The 13,442-nt window shown below is 41.0% G+C and overlaps 1 protein-coding gene across 2 annotated transcripts in view; it reads right to left on the bottom strand.

The window, feature by feature from the left end:
- Positions 1-2,074: 2,074 nt before the first annotated feature.
- ICE2 (interactor of little elongation complex ELL subunit 2) overlaps positions 2,075-13,442 on the bottom strand; it is a 39,173-nt gene continuing 27,805 nt past the window's right edge. For both annotated transcript variants that reach the window (XM_040969086.1, XM_040969087.1), the window contains 4 exons: positions 11,289-11,373; positions 9,546-9,596; positions 7,890-8,148; positions 2,075-2,700 (listed from right to left, as the gene is read on the bottom strand). In XM_040969086.1, the coding sequence (XP_040825020.1) occupies positions 2,575-2,700; positions 7,890-8,148; positions 9,546-9,596; positions 11,289-11,373 (521 nt within the window). In that variant the 3' untranslated portion in view covers positions 2,075-2,574. The remainder of the gene's footprint in view (positions 2,701-7,889; positions 8,149-9,545; positions 9,597-11,288; positions 11,374-13,442) is intronic.

A 13,442-nucleotide genomic window follows, 5' to 3' on the forward strand; every position in this document is an offset into this window, starting at 1 on the left:
AGTGGCCGCAATAGCCAGAGCTGAGCCGATCCAAAGCCAGGAGCCTCTTCCGGGTCTCCCTGGGTGCAGGGTTCCAAAGCTTTGGGATGTCCTTGACTGCTTTCCCAGGCTCCTGGCAGCGAGCTGGATGGGAAGTGGAGCAGCTGAGACACAAACCGGCACCCATACAGAATCCTGGCATGTGCAAGGTAAGGATTCAACCACGAAGCTATTGTGCCAGGCCTGCCAATTAAAGATTCTTAAATATAAGTCCTCGTTACTAAAAATCAGGAAAAATTAGGCATAATCAGAAATACATTATATATAAGGGTTTCATTAGGCACCAACAGAAGGCTAGCTTTATATACATTATCAGAGTTATTGATAACTGACTAACTCAAAACAGCCACATGCAAGAACACACTTCACTGTATAACATAAAAAGCTGTTAAAGAAATAAAAAGCTGTTAAAGCTGTTAAACCTGAAGCAATCACTGTCCACCCCTCTCCTAATGCCAAGTGCATCCACAGCCTCTCCCGTGGCTCATGACCAAATGATTCATTACTGAAACATTTCCGGATTAAAGGTAAAAAATAGCTCAATACTTTAAAGAAAGGAAATGGCTCAATGAGGAAGTGATATGTTAAAATACCCAAGACAACTTGTACTGACAATGACTTATTCTTTAGAACTATTTTAAGAGAAGGTTACTGGTTACTTGAGAGGTGGTTGAGATGCCACTTGGGGAGAACTGAATGCCTGAATTTTTTTTTTTTTTTAATGGAAAGGCAAATTTACAGAGAAGGAAAGGAGAGACACAGAGAAAGATCTTCCATCTGCTGGTTCACTTCCCAAGTGGGTGGAAAATAGCTATATGCATTTGAAGTTAAAAAATTTTCACAAATTCCCAAATTAAAACAGATATAACTTGGTAGTTATAAAATTTCAACTGTTACTTAAAACATCTGATAATTTCCAGCCTGATTTCTTGTAACAAAAACACAGAAAACACCCCCAAAAGGCAAATATTTACTGTGACTATGTTTTACAAATGACATATTTCCTTAAAATTTTAGTGCATACTGAATAACAGAAATACAAAAATTAAGCAGGTTTATCTCTTAAGCACAAATTGGCTATAATTAAAATTGGCTCATGTTGCTCCCTCCCCCTTTTAAAAAGATTATTATTTTATTGGAAAGGCAGAGTTAGAGGAGAGAAAAAGATTTTTTATCCAGTGGTTCACTTCCTAAATGGCCACACTGGCTCAGCCGATCAGACGCCAGGAGATTCCTCTGGGTCTCTTCACATCAGTGTAGGAGTCCAAGGGCTTGAGCCATTGTGCGCTACTTTCCCAGGCCACAAACAGGAAGCTGGGTCAGAAGGGAGCAGGGACACAACCTGGCACCCACACTACAGTAGGAGGTTTAGAGTACTATGCCACGGTGCTGGCCCCTCATTATACCTTTTTACTCTGTGGCCCTGGAAAACGTCAACTCACCAGTATGGATGAGGAAAAACCAGCGCATTCCTGAACATGTTAATCAGGTCAGTTGCAGCAATCCCATTTTCTCTGGAAAACACCCATTTCTGCCTGAAACAGAAGCTCTTCTCATCAAATCTGTTTCATCAGAGAAGTGGCTTTCTTTTTCTCTTTTTTTAAAGATTTATTCATTTTTATCAGAAAGTCAGATATACAGAGAGTAGGAGATACAGTGAATGAGATCTTCCATCTGATGATTCACTTCCCAAGTGGCCACAATGGCCGGAGCTGAGCTGATCTGAAGCCAGGAACCTCTTCCAGGTCTCCCATATGGGTACAGGGTCCCAAGGCTTTGGGCCGTCCTCCACTGTTCTCCCAGGCCACTAACAGAGAGCAGGGAGCTGGATGGGAAGCAGAGCTGCCAGGACTAGAAACAGTGCCCATATGGGATCCTGGTGCGTTCAAGGTGAGGACTTTACCCACTAGGCTACCACGCTGGGCTCTGGTTTCCTTTTTTTTTTAAGCAAATGGTGGCTGCCCAACAAGGAAAATTCTAACTTGTGACTTCATAGGCCAAAAGGCTTATTTTTTGTTTAACAGAGTCTCACCAAGACATTTAAAGTATTAATTTTATTAGCCTGTGATAATTACATACAAAAATTGCTCAAATGGTTCAGAGGTAACATTGACAAAGCTCATAATTATCTCTCATATTGCAGCAGCTAACCCTTTGAACCCATCTGAACATTGGCAATACAGTTTGAATTAGTAACGTAAGACACAATGATAAATATCCTAAAAGAAGCAAAATATTTTCTTATTTACACTTTTTGGAAACAGGTAGCTATTTTTCTTCTTTACACATTTCTGTCATGGTCATGTTGAGATAGGACTGGATTCTCCTCAAGCAGCACGGTTGGAGGGCAGAGCACTGTACTTCTGACACAGTCCTTGATGTAGACAGCAGTTTTTCAAGGCACTCTTAATAACTCTTGAGGCTATTACAAGAAAAGTTTCCTCCTGCTTACCAATCTTTTATTTCCTTTCAAACTTTTCAAAATTAAGCATTGTTACAACTGGTTTTTAAATTTTCATCTTCATTGTATGGTCCTCAAGTTATTTTTCTTTTACTGGGAGCCACTCCTTCACTTTCAATTTGCTGAGAAGGCAAACAGTTGCTTTTGGTTTCCATGGAAACTGGATTCCTGCGGCCCCGGGAAGGCATTCTTGCTCCAATCTAAGAAATGCAGCAAAGAACAGAACAGCTTACTGCACTTCCATCACATCCACATGAAGTCCACTGTTACACATGTACTCATCACCTTGCAAATGATCTTTTGTATGTTTCCATGCATTTATTGTTGTTTGAAGATTTTATTTATTTGAAAGGCAAGGTTACAGAGAGTGAGAGAGATCTTCAATCTGTTGGTTTACTCCCCAAATGGCCACAACAGCTGGAGCTGGACTGCTATAATGGCAGGAAAAGTCTCTCATGTAGGTAGGCCATCTTCTATTGCTTTCTGAAGCCATTAGCAGAGAACTGAGTCAGAAATGGAATTGCTGGGTCTTGAACTGCTGCCCAAATGGGATGGTCAGCACTGCAGGTGCAGGCTTAACATGCAATATCCCATGGTGCCAGTTCCTGCATATGTTCTTAATCCTTGGCTACCTGGTTGTTCTAATCTGACAATTTTATTTTACCCAGCTTTCCTACAATTAAGGAAGAAGGCAGAACAGGGTAGAGAAGTGAGCAGGAAAACTACTATTTGTGTTATATGTGAAGCAGACTACAATGCCAGTAAATTAGAAAATGCTAAGCCTTTTCAGTGCTATGGTTTTAATAATCAGGTTGAAGACAACAAGGATGAAATGAGAAACGCATATGGAGAAAAAGGAAGGACAAAGGAGGAGTTCGGAGTTGGAAAGAGGGAGAAGAGATTATGTGACCAAACGAAAAACAGATGTTAATACAAGGAAGGTAAGAGTGTGGAGAAAAAATAGCCACGGGGGAAGAAGGAGAAAAGAAAAATCAGAAGAGAAAACAAAGACAAGACAGAAGGGGGCAAGGAGATAGCAAAAACAGAGGGCATTACAGAGAAGAATCAGCCAAAAGAAGAAAAGGGGAAGGCACAGCTGCAAGGTGATACAGAAGACCTGGAAGGGAAAGAGGCGAGGGAGGATGCTTTTGTGGTGGTGCTGGTTCCTCCTCCATATCCCACTTCTCAGTTTATGGACTACAGGAGAAAGGACTTCTCTAGGGCACAATCCCTTGCTCTTTGCAGTTAAAGATGAGAACTGGAAATGCTGTTACCTGGGTCATTGAGAGCACATAAAGCGTTTAAAAGGGATAGCAAAGGCCTTGCCTTGCAGTCAAAGACCAAGGTGCGTGGCCTGGAATGGTTCCTACAGAATGTAGCACAGCTTTCTCGACCTTCCCTGACTATCTTGCACAGGTTGTTCTGCACATCCTGTCCAGGGAATCCCACCTTGGCAATGACAGGTAATACGGCAGCTCTAACCACATGCAAATCCCTAGGCCAGCCGGAGTGCTGCTGGCACTGCTTCCACTGCTTCTAGGGAGCTGCTGGCTCACTAGCAACGCACCAGACACCTGCTTCTAATTCGTAAAATCTACTGTCTCCTTAGGGGACAACTCTGAGATGCTAATTATATGGCTAGAAAGGATAAACTTAAGGATTTCAGTCTGTTCTCTGAAGCTCATTCTGATGAATTTTCTAACACTGTAATTAGAAAATTGCTGTATTCTAACAAGAGTGATCTATACTATTCCCCATTCAGCTGGGTACTTCCTATAAAGGCACATTACATTTACAGTATCTCCAAGGAAAGCAAACCTTTTGAAGACTTCCTTTGAAAGCCTGTATATGTGTGTGCGTGTTCACATGTGCAATATTGACTGCAGATGTTGTAAAAGGACAAAAAAGCCTCAGTCTGGAGTACTCGTACAAGAAGTGGAAGTCCCAGGCAGCACAGGGAGCTGGTGGGACCCTTCCCTGCTTCAACAGCCTCTGTGTGGTACAGCAGACGCAGGACGCAGAGCTCACCCAGGCAGCGTGACCAAGGAACTGGACAAGGGTGAGAGCTGGGAGGGAGTATGGGATTGCACCCGATAAAAACTAAGAAATACACAGACGGTTTCTGTTTAACCCACATTCTTATTTCAGCAAGTTTCCCCAAAGTGCTGATCCCTCCCAATTGCTGCTAAGGCCGGACTCCCTCTCGAGACTTACCTGGGCTGGAACTACAAAGTCTATTCCCCAAGACCTGGCCAGGAAAAAGAGAGCTTGGGGTGATTTCCACTAACTGGAGGGGTAGACCGAGTGCAGGTAGGCCCATCTCTAAAAACTTTCCATTGGTTTTTCAAAAATGTATCAAAACCAAATGTTAGTTATCTGCCCACTGTACCATATCTTAGGGTGTATAACAATCTACTCTTGGATAAAACTGCCAAGAGTTGCCCCTGGACTGAATGCATGAAGTAATTTTAAAAGTACACAGACTAACATGTGCTCAGTGAGAGACACATAATTGCTAAACTTTATGTGGCCAAGCCTAGGATATGTGCAATTTCTTCTAAAATAACTGATCTAGTTGTGTCAGAGTATATTTTAGACCTAGGAAAGATGAAACCACCTTATTTCCAAAGCATAAAGTATCTGACATTATTTGCCAGTCCACTGATAATTTATCACCTTTCTAAAGCATACTACATACACAATGCTCACACACTTTTTCTTCTTAAAGTCATTCAGTGACAAGGTATTAAACCATTCATGTTTAATATCACGCCCAGACAAAAGCTGAGACTATAATCAGTGCTCCTAAATTAAAAGAGGAGATCCTCCAAAAAAGGAAAACAAAAACAAAAAATACCCCAGAGACCTTTCAAAAAATAGTTCAATTATTACTTTTTTAAAGATTTATTTATTTTTATTGGAAAGGCAGATATACAGAGAGGAGGAGAGACAGAGAGCAAGATCTTCAATCCAATGGTTCACTCCCCAAGCAGCTGCAATGGCTGGAGCTGTGCTGATCCGAAGCCAGGAGCCAGGAGCTTCTTCCAGGTTTCTCATGTGGATGGAAGGTCCCAAAGCTTTGGGCCATCCTTGACTGCTTTCCCAGGCCACAGGCAGAGCTGGGAAGCAGGGCTGCTGGCATTAGAACCGGTGCCCATTTGGGATCCTGATACGCGTGTTCGAGGCGAGGACTTTAGCCACTATGCTATCGTGTTGGGCCCCTCAATTATTATTTTAAAGAAAACTTTCCCTTTGGTTACAAAGATGTCTAATTAGGGCCCGGCAAGATGGCCTAGTGGCTAAATCCTTGCCTTGCATGCGCCAGGATCCTATACGGGCACTGGTTGGTATCCTGGCTGTTCCACTTCCCATCCAGCTCCCTACTAGTATCCTGGAAAGGCAGTGGAGGACAGCCCAAAGCTTTGGGACCCTGCTCCTGCATGGGAGACCCAGAAGAGGCTCCTGGCTCCAGATTGGCTCAGCTTTGGCCATTGTTGTCACTTAGGGAGTGAGTCAGTGGATGGAAGATCTTTGTCTCTATAAATTTGCCGTTCCAATAAAAATAAATAAATCTTGGGCCCGGCGCGGTGGCGCAAGTGGTTAAAGGTCCTCGCCTTGCACGCCCGGGATCCCATATGGGCACCGGTTCTAATCCCGGCAGCCCCGCTTCCCTTCCAGCTCCCTGCCTGTGGCCTGGGAAAGCAGCAGAGGACGGCCCAAAGCTTTGGGACCCTGCACTCGCGTGGGAGACCCGGAAGAGGCTCCTGGCTTCGGATCAGCATAGTATCGGCCCGTTGCGCTCACTTGGGGAGTGAATCATCGGATGGAAGATCTTCCTCTCTGTCTCTCCTCTCTGTATATCTGCCTTTCCAATAAAAAAATAATAAAAATAAATCTTAAAAAAAAAATAAATAAATCTTTAAAGAAGAAGAAGAACAACAAAAAATAAACCCAATATGTCTAATTAAAACTAAAGTGGAAAAAAAAAACCCAAACTACATATTAATTAGTTTAAAATGCTTAAAAATTAACTTTCTCCATGCTTTTACTTGTCCTATCTATATAACACATGATTTCTTGACCACAGTTAACTAGAAATGAGTAAGGAATTCTCATTTCCACAGGATTCTCTGCAAAGCAGTCTCAGAAGGGAGACCTGCAAAACATAAGCCACTCAAGCCGGGACAATTATCAAAAATATCCTCAGTGTCTGCATTCTGGTATCTCTCAAAAAGACTTCAACACCAATTACAGATTAATTCAGTAAAACACAGAAAAGAATTGACCATTCAAAGGACATAGAAGTGATCGGTGATGTGGGGCAACTGTACTCAAATTACAAAAGAGACAATAATTCTGCCTTGAAAGAATTTGGGGTGCTGGTGTAGTGGCTCCACAAACTAACCTTTTTCCTGTTGGTGCCAGGATCCCATATGGATGCCGATTCCTGTCCTGGCTGCTCTACTTCCCATCCAGCTCCCTGCTCATGGCCTGCGAAATCAGCAAAGGATGGCTCAAGTCCTTGGGCTCCTGCCCCTGTGTGGGAGATTCCCAGCTCAGCTCTAGCTGTTGCAGCCAACTGGGGAGTGAACTAGCAGACAGATGGTGTCTATGTGTCTCTACCTTTTTCCGTAACCCTGCCTATCAAAAAGTCAAAACAAAACGTAATAAAAAAAACAAAAAAAAATTCTGGCAGCAGGGAAAAAAAGAGATCCAGTTTTTGCTCTCTGAATGTTAGATTCATTTGTAGGGAACAAAGCTTTCCTACAATCAAAGTTGGAATTTCGTGTATAATACAAATGACCTGTACAAAGAGTTTCAGATAGAGAAATACCATTAAATTGCTAATTCGATAATGACAATAACACTAATTCAATAAACACTGAGCTATATAATACTTAGAATACAATTAGTTCTTAATGTTGTATTTGTGTTTTTAATGAGGCATTTCATTCACTAATTAGTAATATCTGCTTTATTTTCTATACCCTGTTGATCAATTTTTAATATAGATTGGGAATATTATTCCACAAAATGCTTAATGCTTCAAATGTTTTATGAACAGGTATCAAATGCACATAAATAAAATACACCAAAACACATTTAACCTGGCATTTCATAGGAACACAGAGATGTAACTAGGCAGATGTCTCACTTATGCATCCACTGAACAAACTGACAGAATTGTATTTAATTGATTTACAAATCTTACAAAAAGCTCTGCTAGCATCAAAATGGGACTTGACAGAGCATTCAACTCTATCTATTCTTCCTAAGGATATAACTGAAATCGACATGGTAAATCTGGACATTAGGCTGTAACAACCAGTGAAAAAAATAATAACAGTAAAAAATGAATAGAACACAATTTCAAAAACAAAGATCTCACCTTTGTTTGCGTGGTGGGGCCCAGTGATTTCGGTGGAAAGGTACAAGGTATTCTTCCATGATGGATATGATAAGGTAACAGGAGATTGGGATCTAACGGGACCCAGGGAACTGACAGACTGGAAGGTACACCAGGGAGGTCACAATGTGTTTTATGCAAATTGTACGCTGTCCTTGTAAATGTTCCATCAGAAGCCTTGTAGATCAGGAGTGAAGAATCCTCTGCAGCATGAGACAACAAGTAGGAGCCCTCCTGCAAGCTAAATCCACACACTGAAACTCAATGGTGGGCTCACATGGCATCAAGTGCAACAACTTTTTCTTAATCATGACCTATCATAAAACTGCATATAGCTATTATAGGAATAGAACAAAACCTTTACAAAAGTATTTTTATCATAATACAAAACTTAAGAAATCTTTTTAACTGCCTATACCTTTTAGGTCAGTAATATTTATTCCGAAGTTTAGTGTATCTGATTTTTTTTAACTATTATGTAAGTCAATGGGTAAGTTTTCAAAATAATATTAATGAAAAAAATTTCTAATGCATGGACAACAGATACCAATAAGCATTACTATGTATTTTCATTCATGTTACATTGTACCTTTTTTTGTACATAACAGTAGGCCAATAGATACATAAAGTCAATGAAAACCGCTCCACCCCATGGCTCAACTGGCTAATCCTCCCCTTGTAAGCACTGGGATTCGATAAAGGTACCAGTCAACTGTTCCAGTTCCCATCCAGCTCCCTGCCTGTGGCCTGGGAGGACCCTGCACCCTCATGGGAGACACAGAGGAGGTTCCTGGCTTCAGATTGGCTCAGTTCTGGCCACTGCAACCATTTGGGGAGTGAACCAGCAGATGCAAGATCTTTCTGTCTCTCTTTCTCTCTGTAAATCTGACTTTCCAATAAAAATAAATATTAAAGAAAAAACCAAAGTCAAATGTAACATGTTCACTATACTCAGTTGTATCAGAAACAGCCAGATAAATAATAACAAATCAACATGAGACTCAATGAGGACAGTAATAGCAGCTAGCAACTAATGAATATCATGAGCTAACTGCAACTATACTACCTCACATTAATGTTTTCAATAAATCCCCAATAACTTTCAAGGTGAATTATATTAATTATTATCCCGTCAGAGCTAAATGAACAAATCAGAGATGATAAGCAATCTGCCCACATGTGGAGTATAGGACTTAACTGCAAAAATGCAGGCAGGCAAACTTCACAGGACATCTCCTAAATCATGAGCCTTTCTCTCAAGTCAAACCTCAAACCCACATTTTCTCTTCCTCCTTAGAAAGCTCTAAGGGATTCAATATATCACCATGAAGAGCTAAATGGATATGATCAGAATACTGCGCTTTCCTGAGATTACACATCACTCTGCAGCAAAGGGCCCAAGGAGAACAGCAGTTCTTTCCTACAATATAGTATTTCCAGTAAAGATTAATCATATTTCTACTATGTGGGTCTGTCTACAAACTTAATAAGTTAGATTCCGGAAAATTGCTTTAAAAAATCCTTACACATTCCTGGGCTATTTTCTATCTATCTCTAACAGCACATCCTCAAAGAATCTAAGAAATCTCATCAAAGAAAATAAAGACATAAATGTAACAGGCCCAAAAAAATACTTACCTACTTAATTTCTTCAGAATGTGCTGTAGAATGTTAAGTAAACTTGAAATCCTATTAAACAGAAAACATTCATATAAAATTAATCCACAAAATTCTTACTGTTAACTCATACTCAGCTCAGAAGATGGACAGAGGGCAGTGAAACACAGCAGGGGGACTGTCACAGGTCCTGGGGTTTTGCCGTCCACAGTGGGGGTGGCTCTGGTCCTGATGTTGCACTGTATTCTGTATGCAGAACTGGAAGAGAGGAGTGGGCCGACTCCAGACACAAAGAGAAGAAAGCAGGCAGGCTGGCTTCCTGGTAAGGTGGGTTTAAGCTGTCCCTACGTATCAAAAGGTTTCATTGCAACCTTTAAAAATATGCAAGTATTATGTGTTAATCCTAAATTTTAAAACAAACTTAAAACCAAAAAACAATTCCAGCTCTCTAGAGATTTCCTCAATATTTAAACAGATGAGAAAAATGCAAAACAAAGAGAACTAAAATTTACCTATATATTAAATAAACATTTAATTCTTGCCACTTCCTGATTTACCTTTGTAGTCATAAAATGTTTTGGCTTTGTGTGATACAAGAACTCACTGTATTTCTTTAGTATTTTTAGCCTAAGCTCATTCCTTCTCCATTTTCCTTTTTTTTTTTTTTCCTTACAGAATAGTTTTCACTGAAAGGGGCAAACAGTAGACAGGTCATAGAATAGCTTTTCTAGTTACAAACCTAACAAACTTACTGCTCAAGAGAAGCAATCCTTTTAACATAAGCAAGTGTACTGAAGTTTAAGCAGAAGTTTTAAGTTTGAATCTGGGAAATGTGAAAATCTGTGTCAAGCTCCAAAGTTGGAACTATGGAGACAGTTTATGTCAGGTCAATTTCTCTTCCTAAGTGGTGAATCACACATCAACTACCAAGAATTTGACTAGCTCAGGCCAATGCTCTGTGGAAATGCACTCTAAATCTTAGTTTCATAACTCGAAATGGAGAGAAAATTACCATCAGTCTTTCTTAGCAAGTTATGAGATACAAATGAGGTCATATTCATGTGTTATTTTCCTTCGCATTTAGAAACATAAAAATGCTTGGGCAAACTTACAAACTATTATCTCAAAATCAATATACACAGCGTGAGAGGTCAGTGCTATGACTGCCCGAAGCTTGTTGCCTAAGCATGTGCTTCCTGACAACACCTACTCTCTAGCTGTAGTCTTGCATCTCAGGCAAATGTACTGCTACTACTGACACCAATTGTTGGGGAAAGATTTATTTCATGTGAAAGTCACAGTTTTACAGAGAGAGGGAGACAGTGAGATCTTTCATCTGCTGACTAACTCCCAAAATGGCTGTAATGGCCATAGCTAGGTTGTTCTGAAACTGGGAACCAGGTGCTTTTTCTGGGTCTCCCACACAGGCGCAGGTGCCTAGGACTTGGGCCATCCTCTGATACTTTTCCAGTTTGTAAAAAGTGAGCTGGACTGGAAGTGGAATAGCCAGGACTAGAACCAGCACCCTCTGGTGCCACAAGTACAGGATCAGCGTGCAATGCCATCAAACAGGGCTGATATCACATTTAATTTAGAGATGGAGATGATTAACATGGATGGATCAAAATTTGATAAGGGAAGTATCCATATATAAAAATCAAAAGTCTTGAAAATATTTAAAATTAACCAATATCTGGAAGTAAGGAAAAATGAGCCACTATATTGAGAAGTTTTTCAATTCCTACCACAAGTAAGCTTTCTTACTTGAGTGCTGATAGCTTTTCTTTTAATTCTTCTGAGGGAATTTCTTCTAGCAGGAAAAGCTTTGAAGTAAATGCATCAATGTGTCCTAAAATAAAATACCAAAACTTTAGCAACAAGCAACAGTAACATTTAAAAAACAAATCATCTTGTCTCCTCAAAGATGTTTTTACAAAATTTTAGTAACTTTAAAGAAAGTTTATATTCTAAAATGAAGATATATTTTAGCAAGTTGACAAGTAATAGTAAGTATATTTAAAAATAATTTTAAATGCAGATTAAAAAGGAAATACATATTCATTCTAAATTACCTGAACATTTATACCTGACTACAAAGATAAAATTATCTCTAAGCCTACAATTTAGTAACTGTTCAAATATTGACTTTTCTAATTCCAAATGAGAAGCTCAAAACATTTTCAGAAAACATGTAGCACAGAAAACAAATCTGTGCCTGGATTTCAATTTCTTTGTACCAAAATAAAATTATTTTTTAATTCCATTTTTTTCCATGAATTTTTAAAAACCTTCACACATCTCTAAGATATAAGTAGTTTGTAACAAAAACTTAGATACAAAAATCTCATTATTTGAATGAAAGTACACCAAAAAGTTTCCCATTTTATTTTTTTTTAAAGATCCCCAAGTGAGTGCAACGGCCGGTACTGAGCCAATCCGAAGCTGGGAACCAGCAGCCTCTTCTGGGTCTCCCATGCGGGAGCAGGGTCCCAAAGCTTTGGTCCGTCCTCAACTGCTTGCCCAGGCCACAAGCAGGGAGCTGGATGGGAAGTGGAGCTGCCGGGTTTAGAAGCGGCGCCCATTCGGGATCCTGGCGTGTTCAAGACAAGGACTTTAGCGGCTAGGCCACGCCGCGGAGCCAAAGTTTCCCATTTTATTAAAAAATATTTATTTATTATTATTATTATTATTGAAAAGGCAGATGTACAGAGAGGAGAGACAGAAAGATCATCCTCCAATGGTCCACTCCCCAAGTGGCCACAATGGCAGGACCTGAACCAATTTGAAGCCAGATTGGCATGGGTGCAGGGTCCCAAAGCTTTGGGCTGTCCTCAACTGCTTTCCCAGGCCGCAAGCAGAGAGCTGGATGGGAAGTGAAGCAGCCGGAACATGAACCAACACCCATAAGGGATCCTGGTGCATGCAAGGAAGGACTTTTAGCCTGTGCAGCAGCCTTGTTGCTGAAGTCCCCACCTTGTATGAGCTGGGATCCAATATGGGCACCAATTCTAATCTTGGTAGCCCCTCTTCCCTTACATTTCCCTGAAGATATCCTGGGAAAGCAGTTAAGGACGGCCCAAAGCTTTGGGACCCTGCACCCACATGGTAGACCAAGGAGAAGTTCCTGGCGCCTGGCTTCAGATTGATGTAGCACTGGCAGTTGCGCTCACTTGGAGAGTGAATCATCAGACGGAAGATCTTCCTGTATTCCTGTTCCTGCCAGGATTAGAACCGGCGCCCATATGGGAACCCGGTGCCTTCAAGGCGAGGACTTTAGCTGCTGGGCTATTGTGCTGGGCCCATAACAAGTGTTTTGAATTCTGTATTCCCCCATTTTCTTAATGTCTTCCTCAGTGAACTCTGAGGTTGGCAAAGGGTTTTGCTCTTTCACAGGGGAGTCTTCAGTAATATTCACTGTGCCTCTGTTCCTTCTTTTGCTCTTTGTCATTGTACTTGTGGTTATCAGATTCTTCTCCCTGGGGGCAGGTTTCTAAGCTCTGTAACACCCACAGATCTACAGTTCAATTTTACTTATTGCAGTTGGTATAGGGCTCTTTGTTTGCAGTCAGTTCTGCCACTCCCTCCAGCAAGTTTCCAGGTCTGGGTTCTTATGTTAGATTTCTACCACGGTCTCCACAGCCCCAGTTCCCAGCTCACCAATCTCCACCTCCAGTGATATCAGGCTGAGGCTGCACCACTGTTTGTACAATGTTTCTTCCACTTCCAGTTGGAGTAGGTCCCAGGATTAGGGAGACACCAGGTGTCTTATATAGCTATGTTGTTAGTGGTACCGATTTTGTCAGAACCTGCTGGCTGTTAGGTCTGAGGGCTATATAGACCTATTTTGAGCAGTACAATTTCATAGTCGGTATTTTCCTGTGGGATCAGTGCAATGCAATGAGCTCGGTGAGTTCTCAC

Source organism: Ochotona curzoniae, unplaced genomic scaffold (genome assembly GCF_017591425.1).
Source record: "Ochotona curzoniae isolate NIBS_2020 unplaced genomic scaffold, NIBS_Ocur_1.0 scaffold_4701, whole genome shotgun sequence".
Classification (NCBI taxonomy): Eukaryota; Metazoa; Chordata; class Mammalia; order Lagomorpha; family Ochotonidae; genus Ochotona; species Ochotona curzoniae.